Genomic DNA, 14,472 nt, shown 5'->3' with positions numbered 1-14,472 from the left:
GTGTGTATGTGTGTGTATCATGCTCATGACTAGCACCTGCATAGGATTTTAACATGGGGAATGTCTGTTCTGGCTGATGAGAAAGCTCTCCCACATTTACTGCTTGTTATAAATATGTTGGAAGGATTGACGGGGGATAACCAACTTATTGAGCCATGTTGTGACACACCTTCCTTGGCATTCAGTTCCTGAGGTGGGACTTGAACCCAGACTTTCTGGCCCAGAGGTAGTGACATGAAGAGTGACCTCCTTTATAAATGTATTCGTCGTCGTCGCAGGAAACAGCTGTTGGTTTTTGCACAGCTGGATCCCACAAGCACCAATGAGATAATTATGAGACAATCTGTTTGTTATGAGGTTGGTCACAGGAGAACGATTGCCTCAGCCATTGGAGACAACTCTGAGAAAAAAATGGCCATGGGATCTTAAACGGAAGTGAGCAGTCCCTGTGCTGTGTGAGTCAACATGAATTGTGTGGTCAAATCTCTCAACTAGGTCTTGAACCCCATGACCTTGCGGCTCAGTGAATGACAACCCACACCAAGGACCTTCTTCTGTCTCAGTCCTGATGTAAGGCATGCAGGAGCATTTTGGGACATCAAAATTATCCATATGACTAAAAGAATAAAGAGACACTGAGGAAAGTGCGGAAATGATTTGTGAAGATGATACCAGAAATGTGAACTTACGCTGTATGAACATGTTATAGTTTGGGTTCTCCAGGTCTTTATAGAAACTCAGGCTAGCTTTCTTAGTAATCATACAGTACAGAAGATGCCTTGGGACTATTCAGTCTGTACCACCAAAACTACACCAAATCTACACTAGCACATAGCCTTGGATGTTATGATGTTCACCCAAGTAGTTTTTAAAGGTTGTCATATTACCTGCCTTAACTACTCTTCCAGGCAGTGTATTCCAGATTCCCATCATGGGTGAAAAAGATTTTCCTCAAATCCCCTCTAAACTTCCTGCCTTTCACCTTGAAATTCTGTCCCTCATTATTGACCCTTCAACTCAGCGCAAGAGCTGCTTTCTGTTACCTTGTCCATATCCCTCAGAATCTTATCATGCCCTCTCAATCTTCTCTGCTCCAAACATAAGAATCTGAGTTTATCCAGTCTCTATCCGTAGCTAACGTGCTCCATTGACAAAGGAAGTCTCCTATATGCATTCTTGACTACTGTATTAATCTGCCCTGCTACCTTTTAGAGATTTGTCGACAAGCACCCCCAAAAATCCCTCTGTTCCTCTGAGCTTCCTAGAGCCCTGCCATTCATTAAATACTTCTTTATCTTATTATCTCTTTCAAAGTGCATTACCTCACATACATCACTGTTAAATTCCATCTGTTACCGATGTGCTCACCCAACCAATCTGTTTATATTCTCCTGTAAACTAAGACCTTCTTCGTCACTGCCAACCAACCAGCCAATCTTCATGTCATCTGCAGACTTAATAATCATCACCCGCATTCTCATTTCCATTCTTAATATATTATCATGGACAATAAGGGATACACCACTGGAAATTGGTTCCAGTTGCACAAACAGCCTTCTACCACCACCTTCTACCCCCTACCATTAAGTCAATTTCAGATCCAATATTAATGTTAATATCTGTTTATTGTTACAGTGTACAAAATGGTAAGGAACCTAGTGCCTGTAAAAGACAGAAGTTTCTTTGCAGGACGCAAACACGTGACTGCTGAGGTCACAGTGACATCACACCTTCATAATCATCAAACACTGTCACTTTAATGCTTACAACACTTTATATTTATGTAACACCTTGAATATAATAAAAAATTTCAAAACACTTCACAGGTGTGTTAAAAAACAAAGTATGACATTGAACCAAAGCAGATGTTAGGTCACATTCAGGACAGGCGGCCACATAGTGATAGTTTCACTGGGGTGGTAATCCAGAGCTTAATTATTCTCTAGGGACATGGGTTCAAACCCGCCCCCCCCCACCCCCCCCCCCACCGATGGCAGATGGTGGAACTTGAATTCAATAAAAACCCAGAATGAAAAGCTAGTCAAATTACGACCTTATAACCACTGTTAATTGTTGTAAAAACGAATGTCCTTTTAATAAAGGAAATCTTTCATCCGTACCTGGTCTGGCTTACATGTAAATCCAAGCCCATGGCAATATGTTTAACTCTTAACTACCTTCTGGATAATTAGTGAAGGCCCAGCCAGTGATACCTACATCCCATGAACCGTTTTTTTAAAAAATGACCCTGTATCTTGGACAAGAATTTAGGTTTTAAGGAATTTCTTAAAGAGGGAAACTGAGGTAGAGGCAGAGAAATGTAGGGATTTCCAGAGCTTGGGACCTAGGTATCTGAAGGCATGGCTATCAATGGTAGAGTGATTACAATTGGGAATGCGCAACAGCCCTGAATTAGAGGGGTGTAGATATATTGGAGGGCTGGAAAACTGGATGAGATTTCAGAGATGGGGAGGGGTGAGGCTATGAATAAAAAGGGATGAGAAATTGAAGGTCAAGATGTGGCTGGACTTGGAGCAAATGTAGATCTGTGAGCACAGAGGTCATAGGGATCCAGGATGTACTGGGAAATAAGACACAGGCAGCAGAGTTTTGGATGACCTTATGTTTACAAAGGTAGAATGTGAGAGAGCAGACATCTTACCTGATCAATGCATTCTTTTATTCCTTCCTCCCTCATGTGTTTTTCTCATTTTCCTTTGTGTGATGTAATCATTGAGTCTGGAGGTAACTAAAGGATGGATCAGGCTTTAAGCAGTAGACAAACTAAGAAAGTGTGAATTCAAACAATATTACAGAGGTGGAAATAGGTGGTCTTAGAGATGGCTCAAGTATGAGGTCAGAAGTTCCTCTTGGCATCAAATGTGATGCCAAGGTTGTGAACAGATTGTCTTAATTCCAGCCTAGTACCAGGGAGAGGAAACAGCGTCAAACTGAAACAAAATATTATACATGCTGGAAATCTGTAACAGAGGGAGAAAATGCTGGAGAAACTCCCAGCAGGTCTGGGCATACCCATGGATGAAGTGGAGTAATATCAGAATTGAAAAGTTAAGCCTTTTTCTCTCACCACAGATGCTGCCAGACTAGCTGTGTTTCTCCAACATGGGAATGGGATCAGCTGCTGGGTAACCGATAACAAATGGTCCCAGTCTGCCTAAAATTTAGTTGGAGGAAATTTCTGCTCATCCAGTAAGGATGTTGAATACAGTGTCTGATAAGTTAGGAGAGTGGGGAGAGATGATTGTGAATATAGAGCTGTGAACATGTGAAAATTAATACTGGACTTGCAGGCAAAGTGACTGGAGAAAATCATGTAGATGTAGGAGTCCCAGGGTAGTACATTGGAAGATGTTAGAGGTAGTGATGTGGGATTGGGAAGAGAAACTATCACAAATGATTCTTTGGTATATCAGAAAAAGACCGGAGCTATTCTTTATTTGTAAAATTGAGGCTAGAAGGAGATTCTAATGGAGGCTGTTAAAATTTTAAAAAGGGTTTAGTAGGATAGACACTGAGGGAATGTTTCCACTTGTGAGAAACAGCAAATCTAAAAGTCTCCAATATAACAGAGTTGCCAAGAAACCAAGTCAGAAATTCAGGACAGCACTCCTTTAATTTGACAATGGTTTGAATGGGCAGTCATTGGGGATGAATTACATCAGAATGTAAGAAATAGGAACAGCATTAGGTCATTCAGCCTCTGGATCTGGGTTCAGCACACAGTGAGATCATAGCTGAACTTTTACCTCAACACCACTTTTCTGCACTATCCCTGTGTCCCTTGATAGGTTTAATATCTAGAAACCTATCAATCACAGCCTTGGACATATGTAACAACTAAGCCTCCATGGCCCTCTAGGGCAAAGTATTCCAAAGATTCACCACCATCTGAGTGAAGACATGTATATTTAAAGGAAAATGAGAAAAATATGAGGGAGAAAGGAATAGAAAAATACAGTGATCAGATGAGATAAGGAGGGCTAAGAAGAGGTTCAAGTGGATCATAGACATTGGCTTTGACTGAAGTCCCACTCCTGCACAGGAACTGATCGTGAATGATCAGTCACTTACTTCTCAAGGTGGTAAAAGAGGTCATAGATCAGGGAAAAGGAAAAGATGTGTATTTCTATAGCATCTTCTGTGATCTCGGGAGATCCCAGAGTGCTTTGCACCAATGACTTACTTTTTGAAGTCTCATCACTGTTGTAATGTAAGAAAATGTGGCACTCAATTTGAGCAAGTTCCCATGAACTGCAAAACGCTAATGACAGGATAATCTGTTGTTAGAAAAACCCAGAAGAAAACACTGATGGGTGAGAGAAAGAAGGACGGGAGGAGGTCCATGTGCACATGAGTCAATTGGCCAGAATATCCTGTTTCTCGACATTGTATGACTTATGTAATTCTATGTAATCCCAAGCTGCTATATGAATGCAGGGTGAGAAAGGGGGTGTACGCCCAACAAGTGAAGGCTAAGAGGAACAGCTTGATTTTTGTTTTCTCTCTCCTTGTCAATCACAGGTGATCGAGGATAACACGGGAGTCCGCAGGGTGGTGGTCACCCCACAATCACCGGAATGCTTTCCACCCAGCTACCCATCAGCCATCTCTCCGACACATCACCTGCCTCCGTACATCACGCACCATCCGCATCTCATCCCTCACTCGCACGCAGCCTATTATCCCCCAGTCACCGGGCCAGGAGATCTACCACCTCAATTCTTTCAACATCACCTTCCACCGACAATATACGGGGAGCAAGGTAATTGGTCAGCAAGCTCACAAATGGAATGTTGACATTGACTTCAAGGGAAGCGGATATAATAGTCATGATGTTTTTGCTGTGGTTATCCAAGGCATTGGTAAGACCCACATATTACGTACAATTTTGATGTCCTTATTGAAGAAAGGATGTAAATGTGTTACAAGAGAAGGTTCTCTTTCCTGGGTTGAGGGATTATCTGGCGAGGAATTGGTTTAGGTTGAGAATTGGAGTTTAGGACAATTGGAGATGACTTTATTGAAATGTAAAAGATCCTGAGAAGATTTGACATGGTGGGTGCTGAAAGGATGTTTCCCCCTTACCTGAGAGGCTAGAACCGGGGGGCATGGATTAAAAGTGAGGGTCCTTCGATTTAAGACTGAGAGAGGAAAGTTTGCGCTCTTGCAGAGGGTTATCGGTCTATGGAATTCTTTGTCGAGGCAGGGTTATTAAATATTTTTAAGGCGGAAGTAGAGAGATTCTTGACTAACAAGGGAGTCAGAGGATATCAGGCGTAGGCAACAATGTGGAGTTGAGCCAAAATCAGATCAGCCTTGATCTTATTTGGAGAAAAAAATGACTCAACAAGAAGATTACTTCATCCGTGCCTGCCGTAGGAATTTAAGAATGGTATCAGAGAAGGGATGCATGATGCTGCAAAGGCTGGTCCATGGTGGGGCAGGCTCAAAAGGCTGAACGGCCTACCGTTTCTCATTTGTAGGTGGCAGAGCAAGTTTGTGTCCACTTCTAGGCACCACATTTGAGGGGGTATATCAGGATCTTGTACAGGGTTCTGAGGAATTTATTAGAATGGGACCAAGGATGAAAGTTTTCACTTACCCGTAGACGCTGGAGAAAGTGGAATTATTCTTCTTGTAGCAAAGGAGTTAAGAGCTGATTTTAGACAAAGTAGACAGCAAGCAACTGTTTCAGTGGCAGGAAGGTCAGTGAACAATGAATACATGTTTAGGAAAATTGGCTAAAGAAGGAGATGATCAATGAAATTTATTTTTAAGCAGGATCTCGGTGAATGTTTTTTTTATTGGTTCACGGGATGTGGGCATCTCTGGTTGGGCAATATTTATCGCCCATGTCTAATTGCACTGGAGAAAGGTATTGCTGTACTGTCTTCTTGAACCGCTGTAGTCTGAAATGCATCGAAAATGCCTGAAATGGCAGTGAAGACAGTTCCAGTATTATCATCCTGAAGAGAACTGGGTACGTAATGAAAAGGCAACATGTGCAATACCATAGGGGAAGAGTAAGGGAGTGAGACTGATTGAATAGGGCCTTTCAAAGAACCATCACAGACATGATGGGCTGAATTACATCTCCCTATTTTGTATCATTCTTTGATCAGTGCCATGTTGGTGCTGCCTGCATTAAAATCTAGACTGCGTCTTAAACTACTCTTTTCTCCCAATTCTATTTCTGTCTTCTTTTTCTAATACAGTCTGTGGGGGCTTAGAAACACAGGCCAGGATTTTAACTCCAGCTAGGTTTTGGGTTTTTTTTTTGGGAACAGTACATTCTGGAACTGATAAGGAAAAAGACTGTTATAGTCTTGGTAATGTGCAATGAGACAAGATTGAAAATTATTTCAAATTAAGGATCCTCTAGGTGAAAGCGTTCACAACATGATAGAATTTTGCATTCAGTTTGAAGGTGAGAAATTTGTGTCTGAAACAGGTGTCTTATCTTAAATAAAGGCACTTACAAGGTAATGAAGACACAGTTGACTAAAGTGGAATGGAAAATAGGTCAGATGGTAGAAAAGTAGTGGCAAATGTTTAGGGAGATATTTCATAATCATAGAATCCCCACAATGTGGAAACAGGCCATTCAGCCCAACAAGTCCACATCAATCCTCCAAAGAGCATCCCACCCAGACCCATCCCCCTAACCCTGCATTTCCCATGGCTAATGCACCTAACCTACACATCCCTGAACACTATGGGCAATTTAGCACGGCCAATCTACCTAACCTGCATGTCTTTGGACTGTGGGAGGAAACCAGAGCACCTGGCAGAAACCCATGCAGACACAGGGAGAACGTGCACACTCCACACAGACAGTCACCCAAGGCTGGAATTAAACCCAGATCCCTGGCGCTGTGAGGCAGCAGTGCTAGCCACTGAGCCGCTCTGCTGCCCCACAACTCTCAATAAAAGTATATTCTATTGAGAAAGGAAGACTATACAAGACAAATTTACCATCCTTGCCTAACTTAGGAATTTAAAGAAAGTGTCAAATTGAAAGAGAAGACACGCAATGCAGCAAAGATTAGTGGTCTGCCAAGAAAAATTTTAGAAACCAGCAAAGGATGACTTGAAAGAATAAAGGGAAAGAAATTGGAGTATAAGAGAAAACTAGCAAGAAATATAGACAGTAAAAGCTTCTACAAGTATATAGAAAGGAAGAGAGTAGCCAAAATGAGTATTTTGGCTTTCAGGTGGTAAGTTTGGGAAATTAATAATAAATCAGAAATATGGAAATGACAGAGATTTTGGTGAAGTATCTTATGACTGTCTTCAGAGCAGAAGACATAAAAGCATCCCAAAGACAGTAGAAAATGAAGAGGCAAAAAGGAGAGAAGAAATTGAAACAAACACGATCACTAGGCAAAACTATTGGGCAAAATAAAGGAATTAAAAGCTGCCAAGCCCCCTGGAACTAATGGCCTATATCCTAAGATCTTAAACTAAGTGCCTGCAGGGATAATGGATGCATTGGTTCTCATCTTCCAAAATTTCCTAGATTTTGGAAAGGTCCCAATGGAATGAAAAATGTCAAGTGCAACAATAGTATTCAAAAAATGAGGGAGACAGAAAGCAAGAAACTTTAGGCCTGTTAACCTAAACTTTGTTATTGGAAAAATGCGCAAACCTGTTATTAAGCAGGTAGTGGCAGAATATTTAGAAAATCTTGAGACAATTAGACAGAATTATTGTATGAAAGGGAAATTGCATTTGAAAAATGTGTTGAGTTCTTTGAGAATGTAATAAGTTGGAAGGATGAAGGGGAACCAGCAGATATAGTGTATTTGGAGTTCCTAAGGAGATTCAATAAGGGGCCACATTGAAGATTACTCCACAAGGTAAGAACTTATGGTATTAGTGTTGGTGTACCACAAGTAGAGGATTGGCTAAATGATCAGAGAGCCTGGATAAGTGGACAAATGTGTGAAGGCAAAGTATTGGAATAAATATTACTGGAGTGATAATATTAATAAAGGAGTAAAATGATTAGTTGACTGGACTGGTAATCCAGAGAATGAGTTCAAATGCTGTTATTTCACAATTTTACAATTTTTAATCCAATTTATAAGAAGTTTGGAATTAAAACCTCATTCCACACCATTCCCTGATCAAACAGCTAATCTCCAATTAGTGCACAAAGAATCTACTTTTGGTATTTCTTTTTCTGTTTGTTTCTTCTTCCCTTTCTGTCCCTTTCGTATTTACGGCTATGTTTTGTTTTTCAACAGAATTTATCCCTCTCTACGGGATGTCCAGTTACATCACAAGGGAAGACCAATACAGTAAACATGACCGACTGCACAAAAAACTGAAGATCGATCGTCAGAATCGATTGAACAGCCCACCCTCAACCATCTATAAGAACCACATGAGCTCCTGTGCCACAATATACAATGGCTATGGGAAGGGACCATGTGTGGCAGGGGTGGGAGGGGGTGGAGGAACGGGTATCAAGAAGTCAGAACGAAGAGCGAGGAGCAGCCCCAGGATGAATGAGCAGGACATTCAAGGTAAGGATCTCACTGGGCCGTGCAGACGCTGTGTAGGCCTCACCTGTAGATTGGCTCAGGATCAGCTGTGATAACCATTCCTCAAACCCCATCCTCTCTCCTCATCCCCACCAACCCCATCACCACTCCTTAGAGTACCCACAAGTCTGTGGCTCCCTTTACCACATGCCCCAAACCCTCCTAACCCTACCCCTGGACAGAGCAAGAGAGACATGTTGAATAATTCAGCATTAACACTGCGGTGCCTCCATGTTCAACTCAACTAAGGCTCATTTGACTGCACCGTCCAGGCCTGTGACCTCAACCATCAAGAAAGACAAGGAAAGTAGAAGTGGGGAAAATTGGAAGACAGTGACATTGTGGTAGGCTAATGTGGGTTCAAATCTCACCATGACAGCTAATGAAATTGAAATTCAATGAATACATATCTGAATCAAATCTCAATAACAGAGTCATAGAGTCATTTAGTATGGAAACAGACCCTTTGGTCCAAACAGTCCATGCTAACCATAATCCCACCTGCCTGCACTTGGCCCATATCCCTCCAGACATTTTTATTCATGTACTTATCCAAATGTCTTTTAAACGTTGTGACTGTACCTGCATCCACCACTTCTTCTGGAAGTTCATTCCACACACGAACCACTCTCTGTGTTAAAAGGTTGCCCCTCACGTCTTTGTTAAATCTTTCTTCTCTCACCTTAAAAATATGCTCCCTAGTCTTGCAATCACCCGCCCTAAGGAAAAGACACCTGCCATTCACCTTGCCTTTCCTTTCATGATTTTATAAACCTCGATAAGGTCACCCCTTAACTTCCTATGCTCCAATGCAAATAAGCCCCCAGCCTATCCAGCCTTTCCTTATAGCTCATGATTATGACACTATATGCATCTGGTTTACTAACACCCCTTAAGGAATGAAATCTGCTTTCCTTACCCGGTCTGGCCTACACGTGACTCCAGACCCACAGTATGGTTGATTTTTAACTGCCCTCTGAAGTGGCCTAGAAAGCCAATCAGTTCAACAGGAACTAGGAATAGGCAACAAATGCTGGCTTTGCCAGTGATACCCACAGTCCACAAAAGAATTGAAAAACAGTACCTCCACCTGCAAGATCACCGCACTCCCCCCCCCACCCCCTTTTCCCCTCTACCGCCACCAGGATGTTCCTTCAGTGTAATGTAAGATCCGTTGGTGTTCAAGGTAGTGTATTAGCATGGGTAGAGGATTGGCTAACTAATAGAAGACAAACAGTTGGGATAAGGAGGGGGGACATTTTGAATCTAATTAGTGGAGTGCCACAGGCATCAGTGCTGGGGTCACATTTATTTATGATATATGTTAGTGATTAGGATGAGGAAAGTGAATGTACGATAGCCAGGTTTGCAGCTAACACAAAAATAAATGGAAAGATGTTTCCCCTTGTGGGAGAGTCTGGCACCGGAGGGCATAGCCTCAAAGTGAGGGGTATGGTAGAAATAAGAAGGAATTTCTACGCTCAGAGGACAGTGAATCTGTGGAATTCTTTACTGTAGGGAGGGCTGTGGACACTGGATCGTTGAGTCTATTCAAGGCTGAGATGTACAGGTTTTTAATCAGTAAATAAATCAAGAGTTAGGGGGAAAAGGCAGGAAAGTGGAATTGAGGACTATCAGATCTGCTATTGAATGATAGAACAGACATGATGGGCCAAATGGCCTACTTCCAGACCTACATCTTATGGTCCAATGGTCTTTTGAAAGAAAATCGGGTGATGTCAATCAGAGATTAATTGACAGAGTGACTCCACCTTCACCCAGTTGTCCACATCAGCAATAGCTGAGAATTTCCCTCCCCCCACATCTATAATCCCCCCTCACCATTTGGACAGTAGCAGACAGCCTCTAGTTTCCATCCCCCATCGATGCAAGGTGTAATGAGATCGCATGTCTTCATCAGCAATCACTCTGCTTTGTAAGTCTTTGGTTGCCACAACGACTGAATTTTTGTCAACTGAGGAAAGGCTATCGTTTACCAGTCTGACAAAGCACAACGTATCTCCTTGTTTCAGGAATTCCCCAGGACACACTGTCGCCTTGTACTCAGTTGTGGCATGTTTCTCTCTCTCTCTCTCTGGCTGTTTTTCTCATACTCACTCATAGTCTGATCCTAAGCATGTGCATGCCAAACTCTTCCTTCCTGGGTTACATCTCCAGTTTTGTTTGAATCTTTCAGGTAAACCAAACAAGACAAGACCTTCCTGAGAGAAGAGAAAATTCACTGTGGTCGATTGGCCTTCTAGCAGTATACATACACAATGTGCTCTGTGTCTTACATTTCAGACCATGAAAATGTTCCATGTGTGAGAGAGAGAGAGCTGGCAGTGTTTTGAGTCATGCACATGTCGTGTATGTTGTGTATGCATACAAACACACACACACACAGACACACACACACACACAGACACAGACAGACACACACACACAGACACGTAGGAAGGTGTGTGTTCCATGAGTCATGTGTGTGCACGTGTGAGAGTATGTGCTATGTGTCACAATAGTGCACTGGAAATCAAGCCCCACTATTTCCAGATTCATCTCAGATGTGAAAATTTGATTAAAATGCCGAATTACCCAATTTTGCCAACCTGTCTAATTCAGGTTAAAAGGGTATGCATACCAGGTAATTATCATTTCATGAAAATGATTACTTGTTGTCAGCAAACTGTATTGCTAACTTATAACTCTTGAACTCAAACTCTTCCCTTTTTCAAAAAACAACTCCCATACACATATAGGCTGACACACAAAGAGAAAAGACAAAAGTATTGTGGATGTGGAAGGGGAAAAAAAAGTCTCTAGACGAGCAATCCAGTCGCCCAGCTGATGTTTTGAGGACCTGGTTTCAAATCCCATAAGACCAAAAGAGATGGGAGCAGAAGTAAGCAATTCAATCCATCATTCATGAGATCATGGATGACCTGATAATTCTCAACTCCACTTTCCTGCCTTTTCCCTATATCCCTCGATTCCTTTACTGATTAAAAATCTATCTCAGCCTTGAATATACTTAATGACCCAGCCTCAACAGCCCTCTGCGATAAAGAATTCCACAGAATCACAAACCTCTCGGGTAAAAATTCCTCCTCATCTCTGTCATAAATGTCTGAGCCCTCTTGAGATTGTCCCCTCCAGTCCTAGGTTGTCCCACAAGGGGGAAACAACCTTACCACATCTACACTGATCTCTAGGAATCTTGTATGTTTCAATAAAGTCACCTGTCATTCTTCTCGACTTCAACGATTACCAGCCAAATCTACTCAGCCTCTCCTCAGAAGACAGACCTTCAATACCTGATATCAGTCCAGTGAATCAGCTCTTGACGGTCTTGGTCACAGTTTTCCAGCTGTAGTCTGACTATTGCCTTGTCTAGTTTCAGCTAAACCACCTTATTTTATTTTCCATTCTCTTTGAAATAAAGGCCAACTTTCCATTTGCTTTCCCTATTTTCCACTGAACTTGGATGCTAGCTTTTTGCGATAGATGAGGACTCTCAAATCCTTCTGTTCTGTAGTTTTCTGCAGTCTTTCTCCATTTAAATGGTATTCAGTTCCCCTATCCTTCCTATTAAAATATAGAATGTCACATTTCCCCACATTATATTGCACCTGTCAAGCTTTAGCCCACCCACTTAACCCATTTATGTCCCTCTGCTGATTCATTGTGTCATCCTCACCACTTGCCTTCCCACCTATTTTTATATCATCCAAAATTTGACGGTAGTATATTCATTTTCCTCATCCAAGTCATTAATATATGTTGTAAACAACTGTAGCCCAGCACTGATTCGGTGGCACATCACTAATTACATTGCCATCCTGAAAATGGACCCCTTATCCCAACTCTCTGTCTTCTATCAGTTTTTTAAAAATTTATTCATGAGATGAAGGCATCGCTGGCTAGGCAGCATTTATTGCCCATCCCTAATTGCCCAGAGGCCAGCTCAAAGTTGACCACATTGCTGTGGGTCTGGAGTCATATGTAGACCAGACCAGGTAAGGATGGCAGGTTCCTTCCCTAAAGGACATGAGTGAACCAGATAGGTTTTTCTCCTGACAATTGATTCACAGTCATCATTAGATTCTTAATTCCAGATACTTATTGAATTCAAATTCCACCATCTGCTATGGTGGGATTTGAACCTGGGTCCCCAGAATGTTATTTTGCTCTCTGGATTAAGAGTCCAGCAATAATACCACTAGGCCATTGCCTCCCCATAAACCAGTTAACCAATTCCTGTCCATGCTAATATAACACCATGTGCTCTTATTTTGTTAAGTGTGTGGCAAATGCCTTCTGAAAATCCAATTAATTACATCCATTGCTTCCCCTTTGTCCATCCTCCTCTTACCTCCTCAAAGAACTTTAATAAATTTGTCAAGCACGATCTCCTCTGCCTGTTTGTATTATGAATTTCTAAATTCTCTGCTATTACATCCTTTATAAGAGACTACATTTTCCCAATAATAGATGTTAAGATAACTGCCTATAGCTGCCTTTTTAAAAAATCTTCTTACATTTTTAAAATGAAGGTGTTACATAGGCAGTTTTCCAGTCTTCTGGGACTTTACCAGAGTCTAAGGATTCCTGAAAGATTTCTAGCAGTGCATCCACTATCTCTGTAGTGACTTCTTTCATTATAATGTGATGTTTCCCATCTGGTCCAGGGGTCTCATCAGTCTTTAGCCCCATTAATTTCCCCAACAACTTTTCTCCAGTGATAGTCGTATTTGTTTCATTTTGCCTTCTTAATCATTTAGTAATTTTGGAATGCTGTTAATGCTGATGTTAAGGCTGATGCAAAGTATTTAAGTCCTGGTTCCCTGTTATTATTTCCCCAGCCTCGTTCCCTAAGGTGCCTGTGTTCACTTTGGCTTCTCTCTCCCTTTTGATACAGTTAAGGAAGCAGTTAGAGTAATTTCAAGAAGCTCTGCTCCTCTACCCCTTGGCCGATGGTGAAATTTAAATTCAATAAAAATCTAGAATATAGAACTGCCCTTACGGCAATTATGTAACTGTAGTTGGTTGTTGTAAATCCCATCTCATTCACTAATGTCCTTTAGGGAAGGAAATCTGCCATCCTTACCTAGTCTGGACTACACTTGACTCCTGACCCACAGCAGTGTAGTTGGCTCTTAACTGTCCTTGGAGAAAGTAAGGATGGCCAATAAATACTGTTTGCCCAGCATTACAAACAAGACAGGGCAGTAGTCACCTATGTCCAGGGGCCAATCAAGTAACTGTTACCATGCTGTGCACTCCAGAGCCCATAATAACTGGCCAGTTCAAAAGCCATTTATATGAGTGCCTGTGGGAAAATAACTGCCCCGAACGCACACGTGCACGCACGCACGCACGCGCACGCACACACACACACACACACTCACAATGCGATCCAGTAATGCAGTTGTTCAAACGCCTACACCTGCAGGGATTTGTAAGGGTACATGTGTGCGTATGAGGATCAGGAAAGAGCCTGGGTCTGGCTTGGTATGGCCTTTGTACACTGTAGGGGTTCTATGTAATTACAACATCTTCCTCCAAAGTTATCTTGTGTTATAGCAACTTTTCCCATTTTTCCCAAAAATAAACTGGTCTTTATATTCGTGTGAAAGTGGGTATATGTGAGAAATATGTGTACGTGAAAGAGTTTTGCAAGTGTGAAAGTCTGTGTATGTGTCCAACAATACGTTTGCATTAGTGTACATATGTGAGTGCATACACGTGTGTGTGTGTGTGTGAGCATAAGTAAGAGTGATCATGAGAGCATGCATATATGTGAGAGCATGAGCACTTATGAGAGTGTGTTTGTGAGAGAGAGTGAGTGTTTGTGAGAGGGAGGTGTGAGAGGGAATGAGTGTTTGTGAGGGAGGTGTGAGAG

The 14,472-nt window shown here is 41.9% G+C and overlaps 1 protein-coding gene across 1 annotated transcript in view; it reads left to right on the top strand.

The window, feature by feature from the left end:
• Positions 1 to 234: 234 nt before the first annotated feature.
• Positions 235 to 14,472, top strand: part of fndc3ba (fibronectin type III domain containing 3Ba) — a 120,030-nt gene continuing 105,792 nt past the window's right edge. Inside the window, exons 1-3 of the mRNA XM_048604539.1 lie at positions 235 to 357; positions 4,543 to 4,783; positions 8,271 to 8,552. Of these exons, the coding sequence (XP_048460496.1) occupies positions 235 to 357; positions 4,543 to 4,783; positions 8,271 to 8,552 (646 nt within the window). The remainder of the gene's footprint in view (positions 358 to 4,542; positions 4,784 to 8,270; positions 8,553 to 14,472) is intronic.

This window comes from Rhincodon typus, chromosome 13 (assembly GCF_021869965.1).
Source record: "Rhincodon typus isolate 14 chromosome 13, sRhiTyp1.1, whole genome shotgun sequence".
In the NCBI taxonomy this organism is placed as follows: Eukaryota; Metazoa; Chordata; class Chondrichthyes; order Orectolobiformes; family Rhincodontidae; genus Rhincodon; species Rhincodon typus.
This window is presented reverse-complemented; position numbering and strand designations above follow the sequence as displayed.